The sequence below is a fragment of the Sceloporus undulatus genome, chromosome 4 (assembly GCF_019175285.1).
Source record: "Sceloporus undulatus isolate JIND9_A2432 ecotype Alabama chromosome 4, SceUnd_v1.1, whole genome shotgun sequence".
Lineage (NCBI taxonomy): Eukaryota > Metazoa > Chordata > Lepidosauria > Squamata > Phrynosomatidae > Sceloporus > Sceloporus undulatus.
The window spans coordinates 150341387-150362729 of NC_056525.1; the positions used below are offsets into that span (position 1 = coordinate 150341387).

General features: G+C 38.4%; 1 protein-coding gene across 4 annotated transcripts in view; it reads left to right on the plus strand.

The window, feature by feature from the left end:
- The window catches only part of CAMSAP2 (calmodulin regulated spectrin associated protein family member 2), a 104212-nt gene that overhangs the window by 68556 nt on the left and 14313 nt on the right, over positions 1–21343 (plus strand). For all 4 annotated transcript variants that reach the window (XM_042465156.1, XM_042465158.1, XM_042465157.1 and 1 more), the window contains 5 exons: positions 10644–10737; positions 11202–11295; positions 14566–14648; positions 15585–15654; positions 17809–20008. In XM_042465156.1, the coding sequence (XP_042321090.1) occupies positions 10644–10737; positions 11202–11295; positions 14566–14648; positions 15585–15654; positions 17809–20008 (2541 nt within the window). The remainder of the gene's footprint in view (positions 1–10643; positions 10738–11201; positions 11296–14565; positions 14649–15584; positions 15655–17808; positions 20009–21343) is intronic.

A 21343-nucleotide genomic window follows, 5' to 3' on the forward strand; every position in this document is an offset into this window, starting at 1 on the left:
TCTTTCATGTTTTCCTGTGATAGGGTTAATTCAGAGGTGGGTGAAGTGTGACTATGTACATCAGGCAGGCTGCAAAGATTTTTTTTCGCACCCTCTTACCCCTAATGGAGCCACCTCATCCCTCTCCCCATTCCAGGAATGTTTTCTCATTACTGGATTATTTTACTTAACTGGAGGGGGGGGACCTGAATACATATCTTTAAAATATTCAGTAAAAAACTCAAAGTCAACCCTGCCCCAAAAACCTAGCTCTCTCTCTCTCTCTCTCTCTCTCTCTCTCTCTCTCTCTCTGTGTGTGTGTGTGTGTGTGTGTGTGTGTGTTTCCGTAACTGAACCCGGTGTGGCCCAAGCCCCACCAAAGTTGTCCACCTCTGCTTTAATTGAAGTTGTTTCTAGGAAGTTGAAGGTAATTGAACATTTAATTGAAGTTGTTTATAAAAAGGGTTATATTTGACATGAAGTTTCAGTCCAGGTGCTTTTGTCCCATCAAGATTAGTTTTTGTTGCTGTTACTACACCAGGAGTAGGCAATTGCAGTGAGACTAAGGGGCCACATTCAGGCATGTGGCAGTACTCAGGGGTCACACTTTAAAAACATTTTTTTTTAATCTGGCTATTATCTTTTTGGGAAGGAGGGGTGGGAATGTTTGGAAATACCAACAAGATTTCTGTCAAAGAGAGTTGAGCGCACAGAGGATTTAAAACTGGGATTCAAGCAAAAGAGGTTGCAAGGAGGGGTGGCAGCATTTGGAGGGACCAACAAGATTGCTGCTGGGAACTGAAAGCGGATGGCCAGTGAGGAAGGTAAGCAGGAACTAAGGCCAGGGTTGGGAAGGTATGGGATTGTCTTGGTTGCAGCTGTAAGCAGAGGATTGTTTACACCAAGGTGTGGCAAACGATGCTAACTATTTCAAGTAGCGAAAATCTGTAAATTTTTGCAGAGGCAACTCCATTGGCTAGGCGAGGGGTGTTTACATCTGGTAGGTTGCATGTGGCCCACCCGCTGCACTTTGCCCACCCCTTTGCTACATAGATATTTGAAGGACTTTTTCTGATCAGGTGGAAATTCAAGGTTTGAAATGTGATTGAATGAGTTTACCTGGGAATGTTTTATAAGAGTGCAAAGCCTTTCAAGACCAACAGTCCTTACTGAACTCCCTTCTGTAGTCTTCACTAAAAGAGCTCTTTGTATGTTCATAAGTAACAGGTTGTTCATACATTGTTTTACATGAATATCTCTTCTGCTTTGAAAATCCTTGATGTTGTTAGTTTTTTAAATAAATTTATTTCACAGCTAAGCTACCACAGTTCTTTGTAGTTGTGGTTGTAGTTGTGTGCCTTCAAGTTGCTTCTGACTTATGATGATTCAAAGGTGAACCTATCATGGGGTTTTCTTGCCAAGATTTGTTCAGAGGCGGTTTGCCATTGCCTTCCCGTGAGGCCAAGAGCATATGGCTTTCCTGAAGTCACCCAGTCAGTTTCACAGCCAAGTTAGAAACTGAACCCTAATCTCCAGAACCAGTGTGTATTTTCCCCACAGTTTAACTGAAACTATTTCCTTATATTAAGGAGATACAAGACCTCCTCTTCCCAAACTTTTTATGTGTAAAATTTACACATATGTTGAGTTAAATACTGCATTTATTTAAATAAAACTGTTCTGATTTTAACAAAGTTATTTCTTTATAAAATATTAAAATATGAATATACATGAATGTTTGGATAAAAATATGCACAAAATAAACAAAATATTTTTATTCATACACTACATTGAGGGGTGGGGGAACAACGTCCACATGTAGACGTAAAGAGAGTGGGTCCCAAGGGTAAAAAGCTTGAGTACAATTGCTCTAGTTTAAAGTCAAAGGCTTTCACATGCAGAATTCATAGTTTTTTTGAGGGAGTTTTGGGCTATGTGGCTGTGTTCTGGAAGAGTTTATTCCTAATGTTTCATCAGCTTCTGTGACTGGCATCTTCAGAGAATGCTCTGATCGGGGATGATGGACTTGTAGGTCAGTGTGTGCATTCTTGCAGGTTCTCCATGGAGTTCTCCATATACAAAGCCATAACCACTACTTGTTCAAGAACCTCATTTAGTTGAAAACAGAAATGAATTCTTCTGATCTCCCATTTGGCCATGCTTGGGGAGAAAATGATGAATGGTTGAGGGTGGCTGTATGTAAAATAATATTCTGGCATTTTCTGTGAGCCAGGCCTGTCTGTATAGTTCACAGAATTCTGTTTGTTTTTCCCTTCCCACTGCCTCATATGTTTTAGGTACATTATATAAACCCAAGCCAGAAAACCAGTCCACCTTTTTAATGTGTTCCAGTGCATGAGTCGCCTTCTCTGAATGAGGGTGGCTGCTTTGAAGAAGTATTAGAATTGTTTTTAAAGTAGACAAGTTTTAATTGGCATCTCTTCCCTGAAACTTAGTAAAAGTGAGCAGAACTAGGATGCGTGTGTATGTGCGTGCGTGTAAACAATATTGCATAAGCAATACTGCAGACAATATTAAAAAATAACTTGGAGGACTTTACTTTGCTCAAATTAACATCTTTACCCTTTTTCCTTACTAAAAGGAAAGTGTATACAATTTAAAAACTGGTAGATCTGAGACAGAACACAATGCTATGCTGATGGATTTTGCTCAGGTTGTTTTATGAATTTTAGGATATAAATGTGAATAGAATTTGGTTGAAGGTGCCTTATTGCTTGATTTCAAGAGTTTTCTTTTTCCAAACCAGAGTTAAGCAGAGTTCTTGGAACACTGTGAAAAAGCAATTGTGGATTGAATTCTTGACAGAAATAATTAACTTAGATTTAAATGCTACACAGAAGGGGTTGTCAAAAAATTGACAAGAAAGTACTTAGCTGATCTGCTAAGCATGTGTGAAAGTCAACAGTTCTCTAACAGGATAAAATTTCTGTCAGGGGACTTAGCAAGTTTTCTGGAATATCTTCTGGGTGCAGTCAAATGGGCCTGCTCCTTCATTTTTATATTTTTTCGCTTTTGTTGCAAAACCAAACAGCAGTAATTGAAAAGGTTGGTTTTTGTGTTGTTCTGGTCTGTGGTTAAGACCAGCAAAATGATATAGTTAGCTAAAACATTTTATTTCTGGAGTATGGGCTCTGTAAAGAGAAGCAAAAAGACAGGACCTCTGGGTGTTTCACTGAATCAGTGAAAAGAATGTATTTCAGTACACATATAGGGATGTGACTTTCTTTTATAGCTTAGGGATATTGATTAAGCTCTGCTTCTTATGCTGCTTGTCCAGACTACATTGATCGACTATAGCTGTCTTCACTTTGTTTTGTTTTACTGCTCTTCCTCTAAGGAATGTACCACTTCTTAGCAGGGAGCTGGTTTACATCATATCTGCAGTTTATGCAGACTGCAGAGCATATGATTTCTGTCTTTGGCACTTGGGCTTGGTTCAGTGAGCATCATCAGTACCCAGGGTAATTTCTGTTCAATGATTGCTAGCTGCTCATTTGTGGTTTATACCATCTTTCTAAAAGGCAATCAAAAATTAGTTGCACCTTAAATACAATACCAATTACCTCATTTCCCTTTTCCTAAATATTTTGCATGGACATGAAAAATTGAAACAGGACAAGCTGGTTTGGCCCTAGTTATCTGTTCAGTGCAAAACCAAGGTAGGAGATGATTTATTTGGAAGAATTCATGCTTACAATATTTAGACTGCATATCAACAAGACCACATCATCAAGAACATCAGTAGTGGTTCTATACCTGTGTGTCCTACGTGCAGCTTTGTATGGGTTTAGCCAGGGTTCACAAAGAGTGACTGTTCAGCCAATAACAAGCCCACTCAAAAATAGGCTGCCATTAAAACTGGATTTTTAAAGTAGAGTGGGCCCTTTGTAGTATCCGTTCCAGGGCTTGCCGTCCACATAAGTTTAAAGCCACAGATGGCAAGCCCACATATGGGGCGTGTGTGCTGTATGTGCTCTAATTCAAAATTACATTAGCAAGGATTTCTTTCTGTTCTCTGTCCTCTTCTTTCTGCATATCTGATTATTTGGCTGGAAGGAGAGGGTTAAGTCACCATGTTCAATTATGGTTGCCAGGTAAAATAAGGGGGTTTCTTCCCCACCCATCCCTGAAACTCAGCAGCTTTAATAAGGACAGATTCCCCTTTGAGAGGTTGTTGTTAACTGCTGTCACATGGACTTTGACTTATGGTGCCCCTATGAATGGGAGACCTCCTAGTCACCCTATCATCAACAACCTTACTCAGGTCTTGCAGACTCAAGCCAAAGCATGTCTTTGTTGATTGAGTCTCTCCATCTGTAGTTTGGACTTCCTTTTTTTCTGAAGCCTTCTACCATATTGCCTTTTCTAGTTAGTCATGTCTTCTCAAGGTATGTCCAAAGTATAGCAACCTGAGTTTATTCATCTTGGCTTCTAAGGAGAGTTCAGGCTTGATTTGTTTGATCTGTCTTTTTATCATATCAAGTTGGAAAATGTGGATTGTGAGTAGGCATGGGCAACTGTGTGGGGGAGACAAGGTGGACTAGCACATTGCTAGCGAACTTGTATTTGCACCACATTGCTTCCAATTCTTATTCAGTTGTGTGTGTGTGTGTGTGTGTGTGTGTAAGATTGTGGGAAGGACTAAAATAAGGAGACCAGTATATTTTTGTACAATTTTAGGGTGTCGGAGGCAGTTTTGGGACAACAGATTAGCTGGGGAAATATCTTGAAGGTTTTAGAGCAGCCAAAGGGCTTTGGGGATATCTTTGGAGGCTGCATTCCGCACCCTTTGAATATACAAGTGACCCAGAAGGGGTGTGTGTGTGTTTGTTTGTGACACCTAGTCATCTCCCCACTCCCCATGCAGGCGCTGTTCTGCCCCATGGGGGCTTCTCCGCTCCATGTGGGTGCTCTTTGGGCCTGTGTGGATGTTCCTTGGGCTCACCTGGGCTCTCCTCATGTCGTGGTGGTGCTCCTGCCCCTGGGATGGTGCTCCCCAGGCCCTCTCGAGCTCTCCCTGGGCCCCTTGTCACCACGGCTGCGACCCGCAGGGGCACAACTGCAGCCCTCATGAACGTCCTTCCGGCCTCGGACCTCTGGAAACCCCACCGAAAGTCCAGGGCTGGAACTATCTACCATCTCCCAGTTTAGCCTGCCTCAATGAATAAAACTAGAAAGAAGGACCACATGTTTTATTTTGTGCTCCTCAGAGGGGGGTAAAAAGTAGTATATAAGTGAAACCAATAAATATATATAAATAAATTTCATTATCCCCTCTTCCTTGGTATGTCTGGACCTGTAAATCAGGCCCCTGGAAGAACACACTGTATTCTCTTGTTCAGTAGGTTGCAAGTTTAGTTCATTCTTAAGCAGGTCTGAACACAGTCTTTAATTAGATTTATATATTCATTCACGTGTGTGTGTAATTTTTTCTGATATCTGCAGTTCTCCATTATACACTGTGAAGTAGGTCATGTTTAGCCATTGAGATTTAATTGCTTTCAAAGGGAATCAGCAAAGAAAAGAAGAAACTGGATCATTTTCTAACTGCTTCTTTGTGACACATTGTCCTACTTAAGACTGTTCTAGGAGTTCTCTGACAAATTCACAGCTGGTCAGAGGAACATCCATGTGACTGGGGCCTGCAGAATAGTCTGACCTCCTCTATCTGCTGTGCATCAGATTCTTCTAAAATATTAATGTTGAAGGAATTCCAGTCTTTATGCACTTTTCTTGAAAGTCGGTCAGCCAGAATTGAGATGCAGTCAGGTACACTAACTTATGCTTCACTTACTGTGAGACAAGGCCACTGGTATATGTTTTTTTAAATCTGGTTTATCTAGTAAAATATACATAACTCCTGCTATAGCTGCTTTCACACTAAGGCTTGGGTCAATAAAACAGTGTTTGTCCTTTGAAAATAAATGTACTGATTTCTGGCAGGCTAATCAAATACGTTTGTTTACGGAAGGAAATTGCACATACTATGGCATATTTCCCATGTTTCTCTTTCAAAAACAAGTCTCTTGAGATGGTCTTCCTGACCTTATTTAATGAGTGGTGAAAATCTGTTGGCACCTGGAGGCATGCCTCTGTATCTGAGATAACAAGGATAGGAGAGGCCCCCAGAATCATTGTAAGGATTTTCAGGAAGATAGCTATAATAGTCTATTGTGGAAAAACAAGAAAGAATTTTGTGGCATTTTAAAGCTTTACTATATTTTATTATGGAATAGGTTTTCATGAACTCTGTGGAGTGGGGTCTACAAATGCAAATGCCATGATAAACGTGGTGCAGTTTTTACAACACCGCAAAATTCTTGGTTATTTTAGGCTTGTGTGTGTGTCTCACTCAAGTATTATGCTTGCTTATAATTTATGGATCCAAAATATTATGGAAAAAGAAGCACTTAATCCACATATATTCTCTCAAGATGCACATGATACTTCTAAAATGGCCCTTCTGATATGTATGCCTCTTCACACTTAAGGCTTCCTGGAATAACATGAGAAGAAGACCAGGTTTAATGGGAGAAACTTTACCAGGAGTAAACTCATTCTGTTTTGTCTCCAAGATCAGTTGAATGCCCATGTTCCTCAGTTGTTCATTCTGGCAGGGGATGTGGAAGATCATCTGGGGCCCATGATTTAATTTGCTGTGATGGTGTGTGTGGAATAAGGGACCTGGGTGCACCTTTTTGACAAAGCGAAATTGAGCCCCTGAAGGCCTCCCAGAAGTGGATTCTTCTTGTAAATGAGGTGCATAGGGCCCATGTTCTTTGTTTAAAAGGGAAAGATGGTGTTATGTTTGCTACCATTGCAACTGAGGTGGAATATGAACATTCAGTCCCTGAAAGTTGATGATTATTTCATGCAAAATGCAACACCATCCAGGAAAGGCTGGACTAAACATTACTTTCCAAGTCAGCCAAAGTATTTTTAAAAATTACTGGATTCCAAGAGTGTTTTTATGAGGGGAGTGGCAGGGAGAAGGGAGGGAGAGGAAGGGAAGTACACAGGATATGAATGTGACTTAATTAATATAAAAGGTAAAGTTAGTCTAGTCGTAAAGCAAAACAGAAGATTAATTATAGTGTGTATGTAACCACTTAATAAACTTGACATCTGTGTTGACCTGCCATTTGGTAAGGAGGACTACATCACTTCTTGCCTGGATTTTAGGACTTCAGTTGTTTGGCCATTTCCCAGTATTTTACTGACTTAGGAGGTTTAAGCACTATGTTAAGGATAACATAGATCCCTGTGGCACACAATAGCAAAAACGCCAGAGGATACTTCATCAGTTTCCAAGTGTGTGGTTCTGAAAACAACCAGCCAGATAGGAACAGTATGGGATCACAGTACACTCAGTCTCTGTAGCCAAGTACATATGTACAAGCCTGGAGCATGATGTAGTGCTTAATCTTTTGCATGAAATATTAAAATTATTACTTTAGCTTTCAGTATTGGAAGAGAAGGAAAAAATATATACTTTCATTCTACTAGTGTGACTGTCTGTGTTTGTATGTGTGTGTGTTGATATTATGTTAATCCATAGAAGAGCAAAGCATGGCCCTCTGGTTGTTCTGAACTTCAGCTCTCTGCATCCTCCATAACTGCTGAGAGCTGTAATCTAGCAACCTCTGGAGGGCTGTAATTTACCCATGCCTGTGTGAATGGTTACCCTATTGAAAAAAGGGAAGTGGGAGAAAAATAAATCAAGGTCAGACACCATTTGCAAAGTGAAACAAATCTCAAGCTTGCCACCTAGTGTTAAATTGCTGCATTCTGAAATATGGTAAAAAATGTAACATATAAATAATAACTTATAATAAACCAGTGGGTGGATGAGAAAAATACTGTGGCCAGGATTGAAACAACTGTGAAACTGGTTCTGTAAACTTAAGGGTGCTTTAAACTTGTTTTTCTCAAATGGGCCCCATCTCCTCAATGGCACATTACAACTTAATTTTAAAACTGAATATAATGGCAAAAGCAGCTTGATATATGATGTGAGAGGGTTGCAATTTTTAAAAAAATGGACACACCAAGTGATACATTTCACTGGGTGGATACAGATCTCTTGTATGAGCTTCAACTGTAGTGGGGATCCCATCTTCTGTTACGTGCAAGAATTCTGTGCAATGTTTCTTTGGCCTTTAAAAATGCTGATGTAATCTCACCACTTTTCTCTCTCAAATGGAAAACATTTCAGTATGCATCTATTTGTTTTACTTGTTGTTGTGCTGAATACAAATGCCAATATTTTCCGTCTTCCAGTACAGTTTGCAACTTGTATTTGATCACTATGGCAACATGAAGCTTGTTTTCAGCTGTGGGCAGACAATGACTATGTTCAGATGATCTCTCAGCTTAATAAGTTGAGAGGTAACCTTTTGGTGATAGTATGCACATCTGTCATTCGCTTGCCTACATAGCAATAGCAAGTACATTTCTATATCACTTAGCAGTGCACTTAAGCACTCCCTAAGCAGTTTACAAAGTGTAAGCTTATTGCCCCCAACTGGATACTCGTTTTAGCGACCTCAGAAGGATGCAAGCCTGAGTTGAGCCTGAGCCCCTGGCTGGTATTGAACTCACAACCTTCTGTTTTATGAGTGAGTGGCTGCAGTACAGGCATTTAATCACTGTGCCACCAGGGCTCTACATTTATGATCCCTTCACTATTCCCTTTGCGCAATCTGTTGTTGACCCAGGATGTTTTTATTCAGTCATAGTTTTCTGTTTTATTTGTGCTGGGAAGCTGTAGTTACCAGCTTCTGAATAAGCTAGGTTCCTAAATCATAATTCCAAGTTGTTTTAGGATCCTGACTTGTCCCAAAGCTGGTAACCATAGTTTCTTAGTTTGGATGAAATACGGTTTATTAGAGACTTCTATAGCAAAGTCAAGTATATTACAAAAGGTGGGACAGAGGAGCCAAATACATTGGCAAAAGGCCAGTTACATGTTGGCTTATTATCCTCAAGATTACATTCATTAAGAAATGGGCCAAGAATATATGATGCTGAGATTATTAAATAATTCACAATTCAGTTATTACATATCTCAAATAATTAGCCTGGATTTGATGTGTGCATATTAATACTTCTAAATTTTGGGATGTTTATAATTAGGTAAAGTTTTCTACTTTTTATATATTCAGAAAGCTTTCCCCATGTTTAGAACAAATGTTGGCACCAACAAACATATTTATTTTATACCATGATTGAAATTCCTTTTTAATTTTGTGAAGAACACAACTGGACAGTTTCAAAAAAAAGTTTGTTAATAGCTAAGATAGACAGTCAGATACAGTCTTCTTGTTTCACTTTGGCCTCTGGTAATTTTTCTTTGTGTCTTCTGAACTGTGCCTTGGCCTCAGCTCCTGCTCTACGAACTTTGAGGGTGTACAGATTGCCTGGACCCAAACTAGGGTTTGGTGAGGGCTGAGCATTTACATGCTCAAAGCCCTTGTGCTGGCACCCGGGGGCCATCTTGGCGTGCGCCCGACCATGATGATGTTGCTCATGCGCAGCACCCAAACAGCACTGTGCACAAGGGGCATCATAAGGCCGCACCATAGCGCTTATGGCGCCCCTGTAGTGGCAGATAGGAGCCGTGTTTCGTTGCTCATTTTTTTACCGGGTTGGGGGTGTAGCGTGTGGTTGCTGTGTTCCCATCCCAGTGCTTTGAGGAGCAGCATACAGCTATTTCTGAAAATCCTGGCAGCCTTTGTTCAAAGGAAGCCCAAAGAAGACAAAGACATCTGTGATCAACAAGATATGATTTCCTTTCTCTTCTCTTCATTACTAAATTGCAATGATAGATGAAACGCAAGAAGACTTGTGTATTGAGATTCATGGGGGAGAGTGTGCATAAGCCTCTGTGCATATACATCTCACTGGGTACAGGCTGCCTCTTAACACCTATGATAAATTGAGTCAAGATTCCTCACTAATATTCCATCTTATATTTCCTTTTAAATTTAGAAAAATAAAATGATAAATGTTAGGGAAGGGTTTCACAATTATACTCTTTAATAGTGTGCACGTGCATGTGTAAAATTACTGGGTAGGTTTTATGTGGCGCCTGAAAATGAATGCTTTATTTTTTCCTTTATTGCCATCTTGTGGCAAAATGGGGGAAAGATGTCATATCCAGTTTATCTGTTTTGTGAATATAAGCGAGTTCATATACACAATAGCTGTTCTTGTATTTCAACCAGTATCCTGAAGTATTTTATTCATTTTTCAAAAGGAACCCACAAGCCCTGAATACTGGTTTAAAGTGTACCATCTTTGCAGTTCTAAAATGAGAAAGAGGATCTGGATTTAAATGTTTGGTCTGTTGTACCTTGTGGCCTCCCATTTTGCACATCCAGGATTTCAGTCTTCCACCTCTGCCTCAAAACTGATATCATCACTCACTCTTGCTTACTATCACTGTATCTTCTGCTTGGGCTCTAGCCTAGCCAATGTTATCTGTCATGTCACCCTTTGTACCAGTGATCACTTCTTTTACCATGGATTTCAACAGTGGTGTCAAACTGCTTTAATGCTTTATGACTTGTTCTCACTTAAAGCCCGGCAAACTTTTTTTTTTATAATCTGTATTTTAATCCAAATGAAACTATCATTTACAGAGCAATTATTTGGTGTTCATGGCAGAACTCTTCTGGTGGTTTGAAGTAGTGAAGCCTTCGTTTGTCCAGCCTCGAGTTGTAGTTCATCCTCAAGGTATTTATTTTTGTTGTTTGATATTATGCCAATAGAATGATATTAAAATAGCCTTAGCCTAGTATATCTCAATCTTCTGGACAGCAGTTATTTTAAATAAATAAACCCAACAACAGGGATAAAATTATATGAAAAGAACACAACAGATTTTCTAAAATATCTGAGAAAATTAAAAAAAAGCCTTTCACTTGGCAATCAAAAGAGCCTAGGTAGATAGGGAGGATATACTACATATCTACCAAGGGCTCTATAAGTAATAGAGAGAAAAAACAGTTCTTCAAATCACACCTAGAAGTAACCAGTGCATATGTTCTTAAATGTGAGTAATATTTTCACACAGCCCTGTTTCCAAGAGTATTATGGCTGCCACATGCTGGACCAGTTGAAGATTTGTTTGTGTTTTGGCTTTTATTTGGACAGCTTTATTTTCCTGCAATTTATACATTCTAAAACCTTTGTTTCAGCTGAACCTACAAAAGAAGGCTCTTTTCTTTCTGCTACAAATGCCAATAGAAGACAATATCCTGAAGGTGCACGTGATTCTGAGCTGATAGCCAGGTAATTAACTTTTTTAAAATGTAGTTTGTAACTAATCTGCAAGACGCTTTGAGTCTCAGTTTTGGGGAGAAAGTAGGATATACATAAATATAATAATAATACGCAAATAATAAGCAAAACAATAAGTGGTTTTTGGTTTAATATTCTCTCCTTAAAAAAAAATAACTTGGCTAGAAGCATGTGTGCCACATTTTGGATTCTTTAAGCTAGTTTTTATGTTAATCTGGTTGTTGTGCACTATTTTATGTATTTCCTGCCTGTTGTTTTTTGCAGTTGTCATTTTCATTTTATCGTATTAGTGTTTTTTTAATTCAACTTACTTTTTTAAAAGAGATACTATATAACAATAATAGAAAATTATTTTTAAAGAAGGGCCACTTAATCCACCCAGTCCCATTTCCCAAGTGTTGAAGGACAAGATCACATAAAGAAAGTGTATCTTGCAGTGCACTCCTCCATTTTTTCATGCTATCTATGCCCATGCATCCTAAGAATTGAAGAGGCCGGGAAGCTGGCCTCACCTACCTAAAGACTGACCATCTTGCCAGTTATGTATTGCAGAGAAAAGAAAAAAGACAGTACCAGACAATGTACCAAAATAGACCTATTTATTTATTTATTTATTTATTTATTGCCTTTCTGCAAAGGTCACCAGGGTGATAGAGAATAATTAAAACAAAAACAATAAATACATTGAAACATACTAAATCAAGATTAAATTGCTATTCACAGTTTTAAAAGCCAAATTAAAGAGATATATCTTAACTCCTTTTTTGAAAAGTGAAGAGAGAGTGATCAGTCTTAGCTCTGAAGATACCAAATGTTTTCATTTACAAATGAGGAAAAACAGTAATACAGTACTTACAAATTTTTCTCATTTTTTGTGTTAATTTCCTTACTCTTAATATTTTGGGCAAGTAGCCCAAAATATTTTTTATACGTGTCCGCACTCTTGATAAATGAAAATTAACAAAGGATCCTGTTACACCTAATAATAACTGTCAAAGTGGACTCTTGCTTATAAATATCATATGTAATCACTAGAGTTAGCAAAAATTACTTTTAGGAGTACAACTCCCTGAGTCAACTAGGTAGCATGACCACTGACCTGGAGGACTCTCAGAGCAGTGCTCCAAAGAAGTAAGTTTGCCAGCCTCTAGTGAAAACATATGCCACAATATGTACAGAAGCATAGACTAGGAAGGGATCCTCCCAACCTCATGCTTAGTGTAAGATCTCCAGCTAGAGCTCTCCCAGAAAGTCTGTTACTCTGGTAGATATCCCCAGGTCTGTTACTCTGGTAGACAGCTAGGTCATGCTACCTAGATATCTCTTGTATTTGAGAGTACAGACTAATACCCATGGGGGGGGGGGGGTTAACTGACCCTCTAATGACCTTGTAAACCCTCAATACAGAGCCTGAAAGCTAGGTAAGGCAGATTTGAGGCTCGCAGAATCTATTTCATTCTTCATTAGAAGGCCAAGATCCCCCAGATCTATAGTCAGATGTTGGCTCAGGTGGAAGAGCCAATTGCATATTGAACCTAATAAGCCATGTAGCAGGAGAAGTTGCATGTGTAAATACAAATCTACAGGGTGGATCTGTGAATTGAAGTTCTTAATTTCAATTTAAAATTCGTTACCCTGTTGGGGCTTAAAGACACAAGCTAATCCATTGCAGTTACCCAGAAATCTAGCTGTAAATTTCAGTCTACTTACTGCCCTCAGGCTAATACGAACAGCATTGCAGTGTAGCTTACTGTATATACTCATGTATAAGTGTAGAAATTTAGGTCAAAAAAATGACCCAAAAAACCTGAGTCGACATATCCATGGGTCAATGTAAGTATTGTATCTTAACACTTATTTAAAAGGAGGAATCATCCGCTGGTGAAAGGCAAGAGTATAATCTGTCCTGGAAGCAGCAACCCTCTCTGTTCCCTTATCCATCCAGCGATAAGAGTGAGCACAAACATTGTGGCTGGAATTTTGTAGGTTCTTTGACATTGTTTTGGTTTGCTTCATCCTTTTGATCCTTTGCTATATGCTCCTAAGTTTTACAATCGACTTATCCACAGGTCATATCAAAAGCCATAATTTTTGCCCCCAAACTTGACTTTTACATGAGGTCGATTTATAGTCGAATATATACAGAAATTGTGCTAAAGTACCTTCTTCCGATTTTAAATCAATATTCTTCTAAATAAGAGTGAAGGGACTGTGACTGCATTAGAAACACTACCTATAATAGTTCTTTGTTCGGTCTCATTTCCTCACTAAGCCAGCAAATAGATTTACTCATGGAATTAATAAAGCCTGTGGAATCAAATGTCTTGTTTAAGTATCTGTCACTCTATTCAGTAGGGAAGTCAATTAGCCTTTATACATTATCTGAGTAAAGACACTCATAATATTTGTCTGGGATACAAGGGGCCATGCACAAACCACCATGTCTGATGGGCCTTTCTGACAGCATTCTTTAACCTCTTTAAAAGGCCAGCTGACATTGTGAGAATCTGAAGGAGAACTTTGTTTTCCCCTATAATTTCTCTTCTTCAAATGAATGCTACACTTAGTTGACCCTAACACTACTAGCCCCAAATATCTTTGGTAAGTGCTTGTTTTTAAAAATCCTGTTCAATAGAATTCATAACTTTAAACCATTGCATGATTAATAGTCTTGATTTATAACTGATTTAGAGAAGTCTTTAAATTTCATAGTCTATGTGGTGTTTATATAAGAAAGTGTGATACCCTCATGCAAATAGTAACTCCTTTCATATTTCCCAGACAAATTACTTAAATTATGAAATTATATTCAGTTCAATGACTGAATTGAAGGCAAAAATAACTTGTATTATATAATATTAATAAAGTCATCCCTCCATGTGCACAATTTTTTTATCCATCGATCCCACCACCCACAGCTTGAAAATATTTTTAAAAATATATGAATTACAAAAAACAAACCTTGATTTGTTATGTTATATAAGGGACACTATTTCACTATGCCACTGTATTTAATGGGACTTGAGCATCCATGGATTTTGGTATCTACAAGGCGTCCTGGAAAGAAACCCCAGTGGATATCAAGGACCTCTTGTATAGTATTACTGAATGCCCTTTCACAAGGTACAACTCAATTAAAATTACAATTCTAGATCTGAAATCCTGATAAATAATAATTTTAAGTTCACTTATTCATTTGTTAATGCTTTCACTTGAGTTTGTTTATTAAAGTGCTCAGGTCTGCAAGTTGTTCTTTTTCAGCATGGAGGGCCCAACCTTTGCACCATCTCAGCAAATTCCTTCTGCCAGCCATGCACATCAACAGCCTTATTCCTCTGTTCCAGGTACGAGCGTAAAAGTAAAAGCTTGGTTTTTTGGCTTATTGAAATATGGCTGGATTTTCTAAGGGTATTTCTTATGCCTTCAATGGAAGGACACTTGCTCTCACACACCCCAAACCACTAACCTTTGGTTTTTTTCTAGAGTTCCCAATTATTTTAACGCAATGCTACACTTAGAATGATCAAATTTGACCTTGGAATATATTATTTATTTTTTTATTATTCCCCCCTCTAAAAAACCAGGCTCCTCTTCTCTCTCCCACCCCCATGACCTCATACGGCAACCCAGTGAGTTAGGTAACGCTGAAGGTATTACCTAGCATGAGCAAGTATGCATTAAACATGGTTCTCCCATTCTGGGTAGGTCAGTCTCTTTACTGAACTACACTGTTTCTTCATTGTTAGCATAAAATGTTGGGTTGGGGACAGGGCAACAAGTTAATGATAGGTTTCAAGTAAAATGGGAGGTATGTGCCCAATTGAAATTTAAAGGCTTTCTTCTTACGAATGATAGGGGTGTGATATGTAAAAGTCCTTCTTTTGCAGTACACAAGATCTCTAGCTCTAGGCCATTTTTTTCAATGCTAATTTTAAACAAGGAAATGTTTTGTTTTTTTAATTTTGGACAATTGTCTCCAAAATGTAAGTACCCTCAAATATGTTTGGTAGAAGAGCTCCTAAATTATTTCATGTCAGTCAGTGATAATTTAATTTTGCTTTATTAAAATGTTATCTAAATAGAACTGTTACTTTGTTAGTTTTCTATGAAATGTAGACAAAAAGGCATATCCTACACATTTAAATAGTCAGCCTTAATTGCCATCAATAGTGGAAATCCATTTCTTTGTTTAAAAAATAGTTAATTCCTTTAATAAAAATACTTGAAAGGAAAAAAGAAGTATTGTCTATTACATTGCATTCTGTGTTGATTTCTAATAGGCAGCATTAGAAGATCTTCATCAATGTCTTATATGGATGGATATGTAGGGACATGGCCCAAGGAAAAAAGGTAAGCCTGTTATCAGTTGGGGCCTTAAAATAGGCATGCATAATTCAATATTTCTTTGTCTGCAAGAGGAGTGTCTCCTAGTTTGAGTATCCTGGAAGTTGACATGCAGCCTGAACATGCATGTAATAACTAGAGCTTGACAGAGTTGTTTTTCTATACTAGAATTCATGGATTTCAACAGACAACATGGTGGAAAAGCCCAGTGCAAAGCCTTTGGGCTTGTAATACTCTTTCAAACAAGCACAGAATTTCTAAAGTGAAAGGGATCTCTGTGTTTAGATGTCTGTGTCAATTTTATTTTTCAAAATTATTTTACTTTAAAATGCCCCTTATATCCTAGAGGTTGTGGAGCACAGTTTTGCCACATTTTCAGCTACCCTAGACTATTTTACAGTAGGTGCAGGATATGTTTTTTTCCCCCCCTATCCATGAAGTAAACCAAAAGTTGGCTTCCAGTTTACTCCCAGGTTAGTCTAACATGGACTGGAGTGGGTTAAGAGGGGGTAAAAATGACCCCACATCCTGTAGGATAGCGCTGTCTGATGTGGAAGACCTGTGATCTTTTTTCCCTAACGTACCAGGGACCAGTGTCATTTGGGTCCCCACTGGCTACAACTTTTTTTTTTCTTTCATGAAAAGTTGCTGTAGACTGGCAGTCAATAGCTTGTGGATCAGCACTGGCCCATAGGCCACCACTTTGAGTAGGAATGTGGAGGACCATTTTTAGCAAACAAACCCTCAAGAAAAACTATACAATCATATCACATACACACACATGTACATCCTTAAAAAAGTAAATTTAAACAAATCTTGGGGTCTTACTTCTATCTAAAGTCCTCTGTTGGGCCAATGCTGCTCCATAGCACCTGGCATATGCCAAGTATAGGCATAGACCTTTGCAAGGCCAGTATACTCCTTTTTGTGAAAGATGGGCAGGTTGGTAGATCTTACTTGCATATATGTTTACAGGTAAATATTCTGGTTTACAGTACCCATTTTATGCATGGTAGCATGAAAGTCCAAAACTCATTCACACACTTCTGGCATGTAGCTTAGCACCACAATCACTGTTTGAACAATTTTATTCTGTAGATTTGATGGTCAGATGCATGGAGGTTCTTCATCATTTGAAGGTATGCCCTTGTGGCTCACTTTATATGGAAAAAAACTGCCTGCTTCTGTGTTTACATGTTCTATTTATCAATTTCCCAGAAAAAACAGGGAGGATTACCAAAAACCCTATAAATGTCACAAGAACTGGGAGTTGAGGGGTGGGTTGAGTGTTTTGCTTGCAAGACGTTTAGCATAGGGTCCTATCAGGTCTCAGTCATTAGATTATCATATGTACGGTTGTTGAAATATTACCATGTTGGTTAACTCTGAGTACAGTGTGTTAAGTGAAGTCTCTTCTGCAAATGTTTTTCACATGAGGAAAACCAGTGGTCATTCAGGAACTGTAATAAAAGATGATAAATGTATTTGCCCATTCAGGACAAGGACAAAAAAATGATGATGGTCTGTCTCTGTGCCCTTAGTAATATCAAAAAGAGACTAGGTAGGAAGATGCACGAGAACTTCAAATGGACAAAAATTGGTGCAGAGCTAATTTTGTGCTAAATGGAGAATAGGATTTATACCTTAATGGTTAAGAAAAGGGTAACACAGGTAAAGTGTCTCTTATCTGAATTCCAAAATACTGCAGAATCCAAAATGTTTTCATGAGTGGCTGAGAAAGTGATACCTTTGCTTTCTAATGGTTGTATGAAATTACCTTTAAGCTATGTATATAATTTATATAGGAAGCATAAGTGATTTTTGTATTTAGACTTGGGTTACATCTCCAAGCTATCTCATTATGTATGTCCATACAAATACAAGTATTCCAAAATCAAAAAAGTCCAAAACACTTTTGGTCCTAAGCATTTTGGATAAGGGACTCAGCCTGTAAGATATTATTATTCTTTAATATAAGATATTGTTTTTACTACATTTTAAAGCTCTAGAATGTAAAGACAGCATTTATGCTATAACAGGAAAGTTTCTATTGCTAACAATACTATGACTCATTTCCAAAATATTGGGATATTTTAATTTTAAATTGGGAATTGGGTTTAAAGCTTTTCTCAGTTGCTGTTTTTTTAAATTCCTGTTTAGGTCTTCGGTGCATGGAGTTTCGTTTGACATTTCCTTTGATAAAGAGGACAGCATCCATATAAAAACTCCAAACAGAGGAATTACTAGATCTCTCAGTAATGAAGGTCTTGCACAAAATGCTAACCGTATGCCAAGACATATTAGAAAGAACATGTCTTTCAAGCCTGTGAATGGTGAAGATGAAAGTGAAGATATTGAAGAAGAAAAGGATGTTGAATTTTGTGGTGATCTAGAGGACAATAGCAATCAGAGGAATGCCAACCAAATTAATCCATACAGACTACCAAATGGAGCACTGCAAAACAGGTTGGTTACCGATGAATTTGGAAATCAGATTGAAGCACCAAGCATTGAGCAAGCTTTGCAGATTATCCATGATAATGAGAACTCTCCCAGTGTTACTCAGCCAGAGCAAATTACAAATGGGTTTTTCCTTCACAATAAGGAGATGAGCATCCTAAACTCAAATGTAAAACCCAATCAGAATAGTCCAGATATTATTGCAGATACTAAAGGTGCCCTTAGTCCTGTGACTGACAATACAGAAGTGGATACTGGAATCCACGTCCCTTCGGACATTCCAGAGACTATGGATGAGGATTCTACTTTGAGGGATTATACTGTAAGCTTAGATTCAGATATGGAAGAGTCGTCTCGATTTCTACACGAATACGATAGTAGAGGTACCAACCAGAAGGAGCAACTGAGTCCTTGTCCAAGCTCAGTTAGCACCAAATCGCAAGCGGGTAGCAGTGCATCTTCAAGTTCAGGAGTTAAAATGACCAACTTTGCAGAACAGAAATTTAAGAAGCTAAATCATACAGACAGCAGAAGTAGTGGTAGCAGTTCTCAGAAAACAACCCCAGAAGGCTCTGAATTGAACATTCCTCACATGGTTTCTTGGGCTCAAATACCGGAGGAGTCTCCTGTTCCTCAGGGGAGAGATACAACACAGTTGCTGGCCTCTGAAATGGTGCAGCTAAAGATGAAGCTGGAAGAAAAGAGGCGAGCAATTGAAGCCCAGAAGAAGAAGGTTGAGGCTGCTTTCACTAAGCAGAGGCAAAAAATGGGAAGAACAGCATTCCTTAATGTTGTGAAAAAGAAAAGTGATGGAATTTCACCACTCAGAGAGGAGGCAGCTGGAGCAGAGGATGAGAAAGTGTTTACTGACAGCACAAATTTGAAAGAGAAAGAAGTTCAAAAACCTGGTGAACAACTAAACAGGACTGCAGAGATGATAAAAACAAGCAGTGAAAAACCCCAGGTTAAATGGCTGAAGTCCCCGAATACTACAGGGGATACAGAAAAGCAATGTAATTTGGCAAGTCCACCAGAAGAAAATGTAAACGAAGGTGACCTTTTGGAATATACAAAATCTATTGAGAAACTCAATTCGTCTCTGCATTTCCTTCAGCAAGAAATGCAACGGCTGTCCCTTCAGCAAGAGATGCTCATGCAGATGAGGGAACAGCAGGCCTGGGTTATTTCACCACCTCAGCCTTCTCCTCAGAAACAAATTCGGGAACTCAAGTCTTCCTTGAAGTTTACTGGATCGTCTCCTCCCATTCCCCCATTTTCTGTGGAATCGCCTCGACCTTCCCACCAATCTCCACAGACATCTTCTAGAAAGAATTCATCTCTCCCTACTAAAACACAAAGGACTCCTAGACCGAATGATCTGAAAATAACACCTTTGAATCGGACTTTGACTGCACCACGATCAGTGGATAGTCTTCCTCGTCTGAGACGATTTTCTCCAAGTCAGGCATCCATTCAGACAAGATCATTTGTTTATTTTGGAGATGATGCTGAACGTAACCTTTCAAAGGAGGTTAAAAGTATGACAGAAGAAGCTCCTGACAAAGAAGAAGCAACTGAAAGAGAAGGTGGAAAGAAAGCGACCAAGGAGTTGGTTGAGCAAAAACCAGAGGCGCGGCAGGTCAAGCCCTGGGAATCTACTGTGTCTGAAGTCCTCTCGCAGCCCATTACTGAGACTGTATGCCTTACTCCTAGTGAAGAGCTTCTGAATCCACCAGCGTTGCCAGTGCCTCCCCCTAAATCAGTTAACCTCATTGAGGTTTCCCTCACAGATTTGAAGCCACCTGAGAAATCAGAAGAGACAGTAGAGAAATCAGAGGGTGAGAGTGACAAAGAACAGTTAGAGGATGACCAAAAATTGTGTTGTGGATTCTTTTTTAAGGTGAGTAAAGAAGTGCATCATGAGATATTTCTAAACAAATTTTTAAAAAACCCAAGTAGAATCCAGTTAGCCCCTCTGAAAAGTACAGTTAGACTTTGGACATTGCCGAAGTCTCTTCGGTAGATTTTTTTTTACCCAGAAATGTTGCACATTTGGGAGTTTTGAAAAAAAAGGGAGAAATGTGGGAGAGACTGGTTTTTTACAAAATACAAATATGCACCCCTTCCCCAGTACTTTAGTTGCTACCTTTTCTGGATCAAAATAGTATTGATCTTAGTACTTAGTTGCTGATGTACAGATTATGGTCACAGATAGTACTATGTGGTATCAAACTGCTTTATTTCTGCAGTGTGGATACATCCTCAGCCACTACAGCTTTTTTGTGGGATGTCTGTGGTGTATGTGTATATAGGCAATATAGAACAACTGCTCCTAATGCTAGGCAATTAATAAATTAATTTCTTCTGCAAAATAAGATTATACAGTGGACCCTTGTTATACGCTGGAGTTTGGTTCCAAGATCCCCCGTGGATAATAAAATCTGTGTATACTCAAGTCCCATTAAATATAATGACATAGCAAAATGTTGTTTCTTATAAAAATGGAAAATCAAAGTTTGATATTTGAAATGTATACTTTTTTGAACATTTTCAAACCGTGGATGCTTGAATCCATGTATAAAAAATCCACATATAAGAAGGGCCAACTGTAGTCTTTTTGCTCTGTAATATGATGAATAAACCACATAGTTTTGAAAGATTGCAGTCTGGTATGGTACAGGCATACTCTGCCTACTTAGGGAATCTCTTGATTCCACACAAGATCTAGTGTGGCAGATTACTATACCTCAGTAATATAATTTGAAAAACTAGACTTGCATATCTTAATTTTCCCTATATAGATTTGGACCAGTTCTTTTGATGTGTTATTTTGAGCCCAACCACCCTTTTTAGTGGCTACACTAGGGTTATGGTCACAAATCTTCATTTATTTCATTCTCATATGCAAGAACAAATATTAAGCTTTTTTCTCTCTCACTCTATGAGAAAATGAAAAGTTATGTAGACTTTTTGAGCAGTACATGTATGTTGATAATTTTGGGGAACTTAATTTTGTTCAAAATACATGCATTTTTTCTGTGTAGAAAACTTCTGGGAGAAAGGTTTGTGTTTCTGCACATAATCAATATTAAAATATTAAAACAATAATACGTTAATATATTTTAAATTAAATCTTTGAATTAATATTAAATGAAATTTTTATATTAATAAATATTCATGCGTATTAAAATATTTAAAGCGAAAAGCCTTGTTTAAATATTTGAAAGGATGTCAT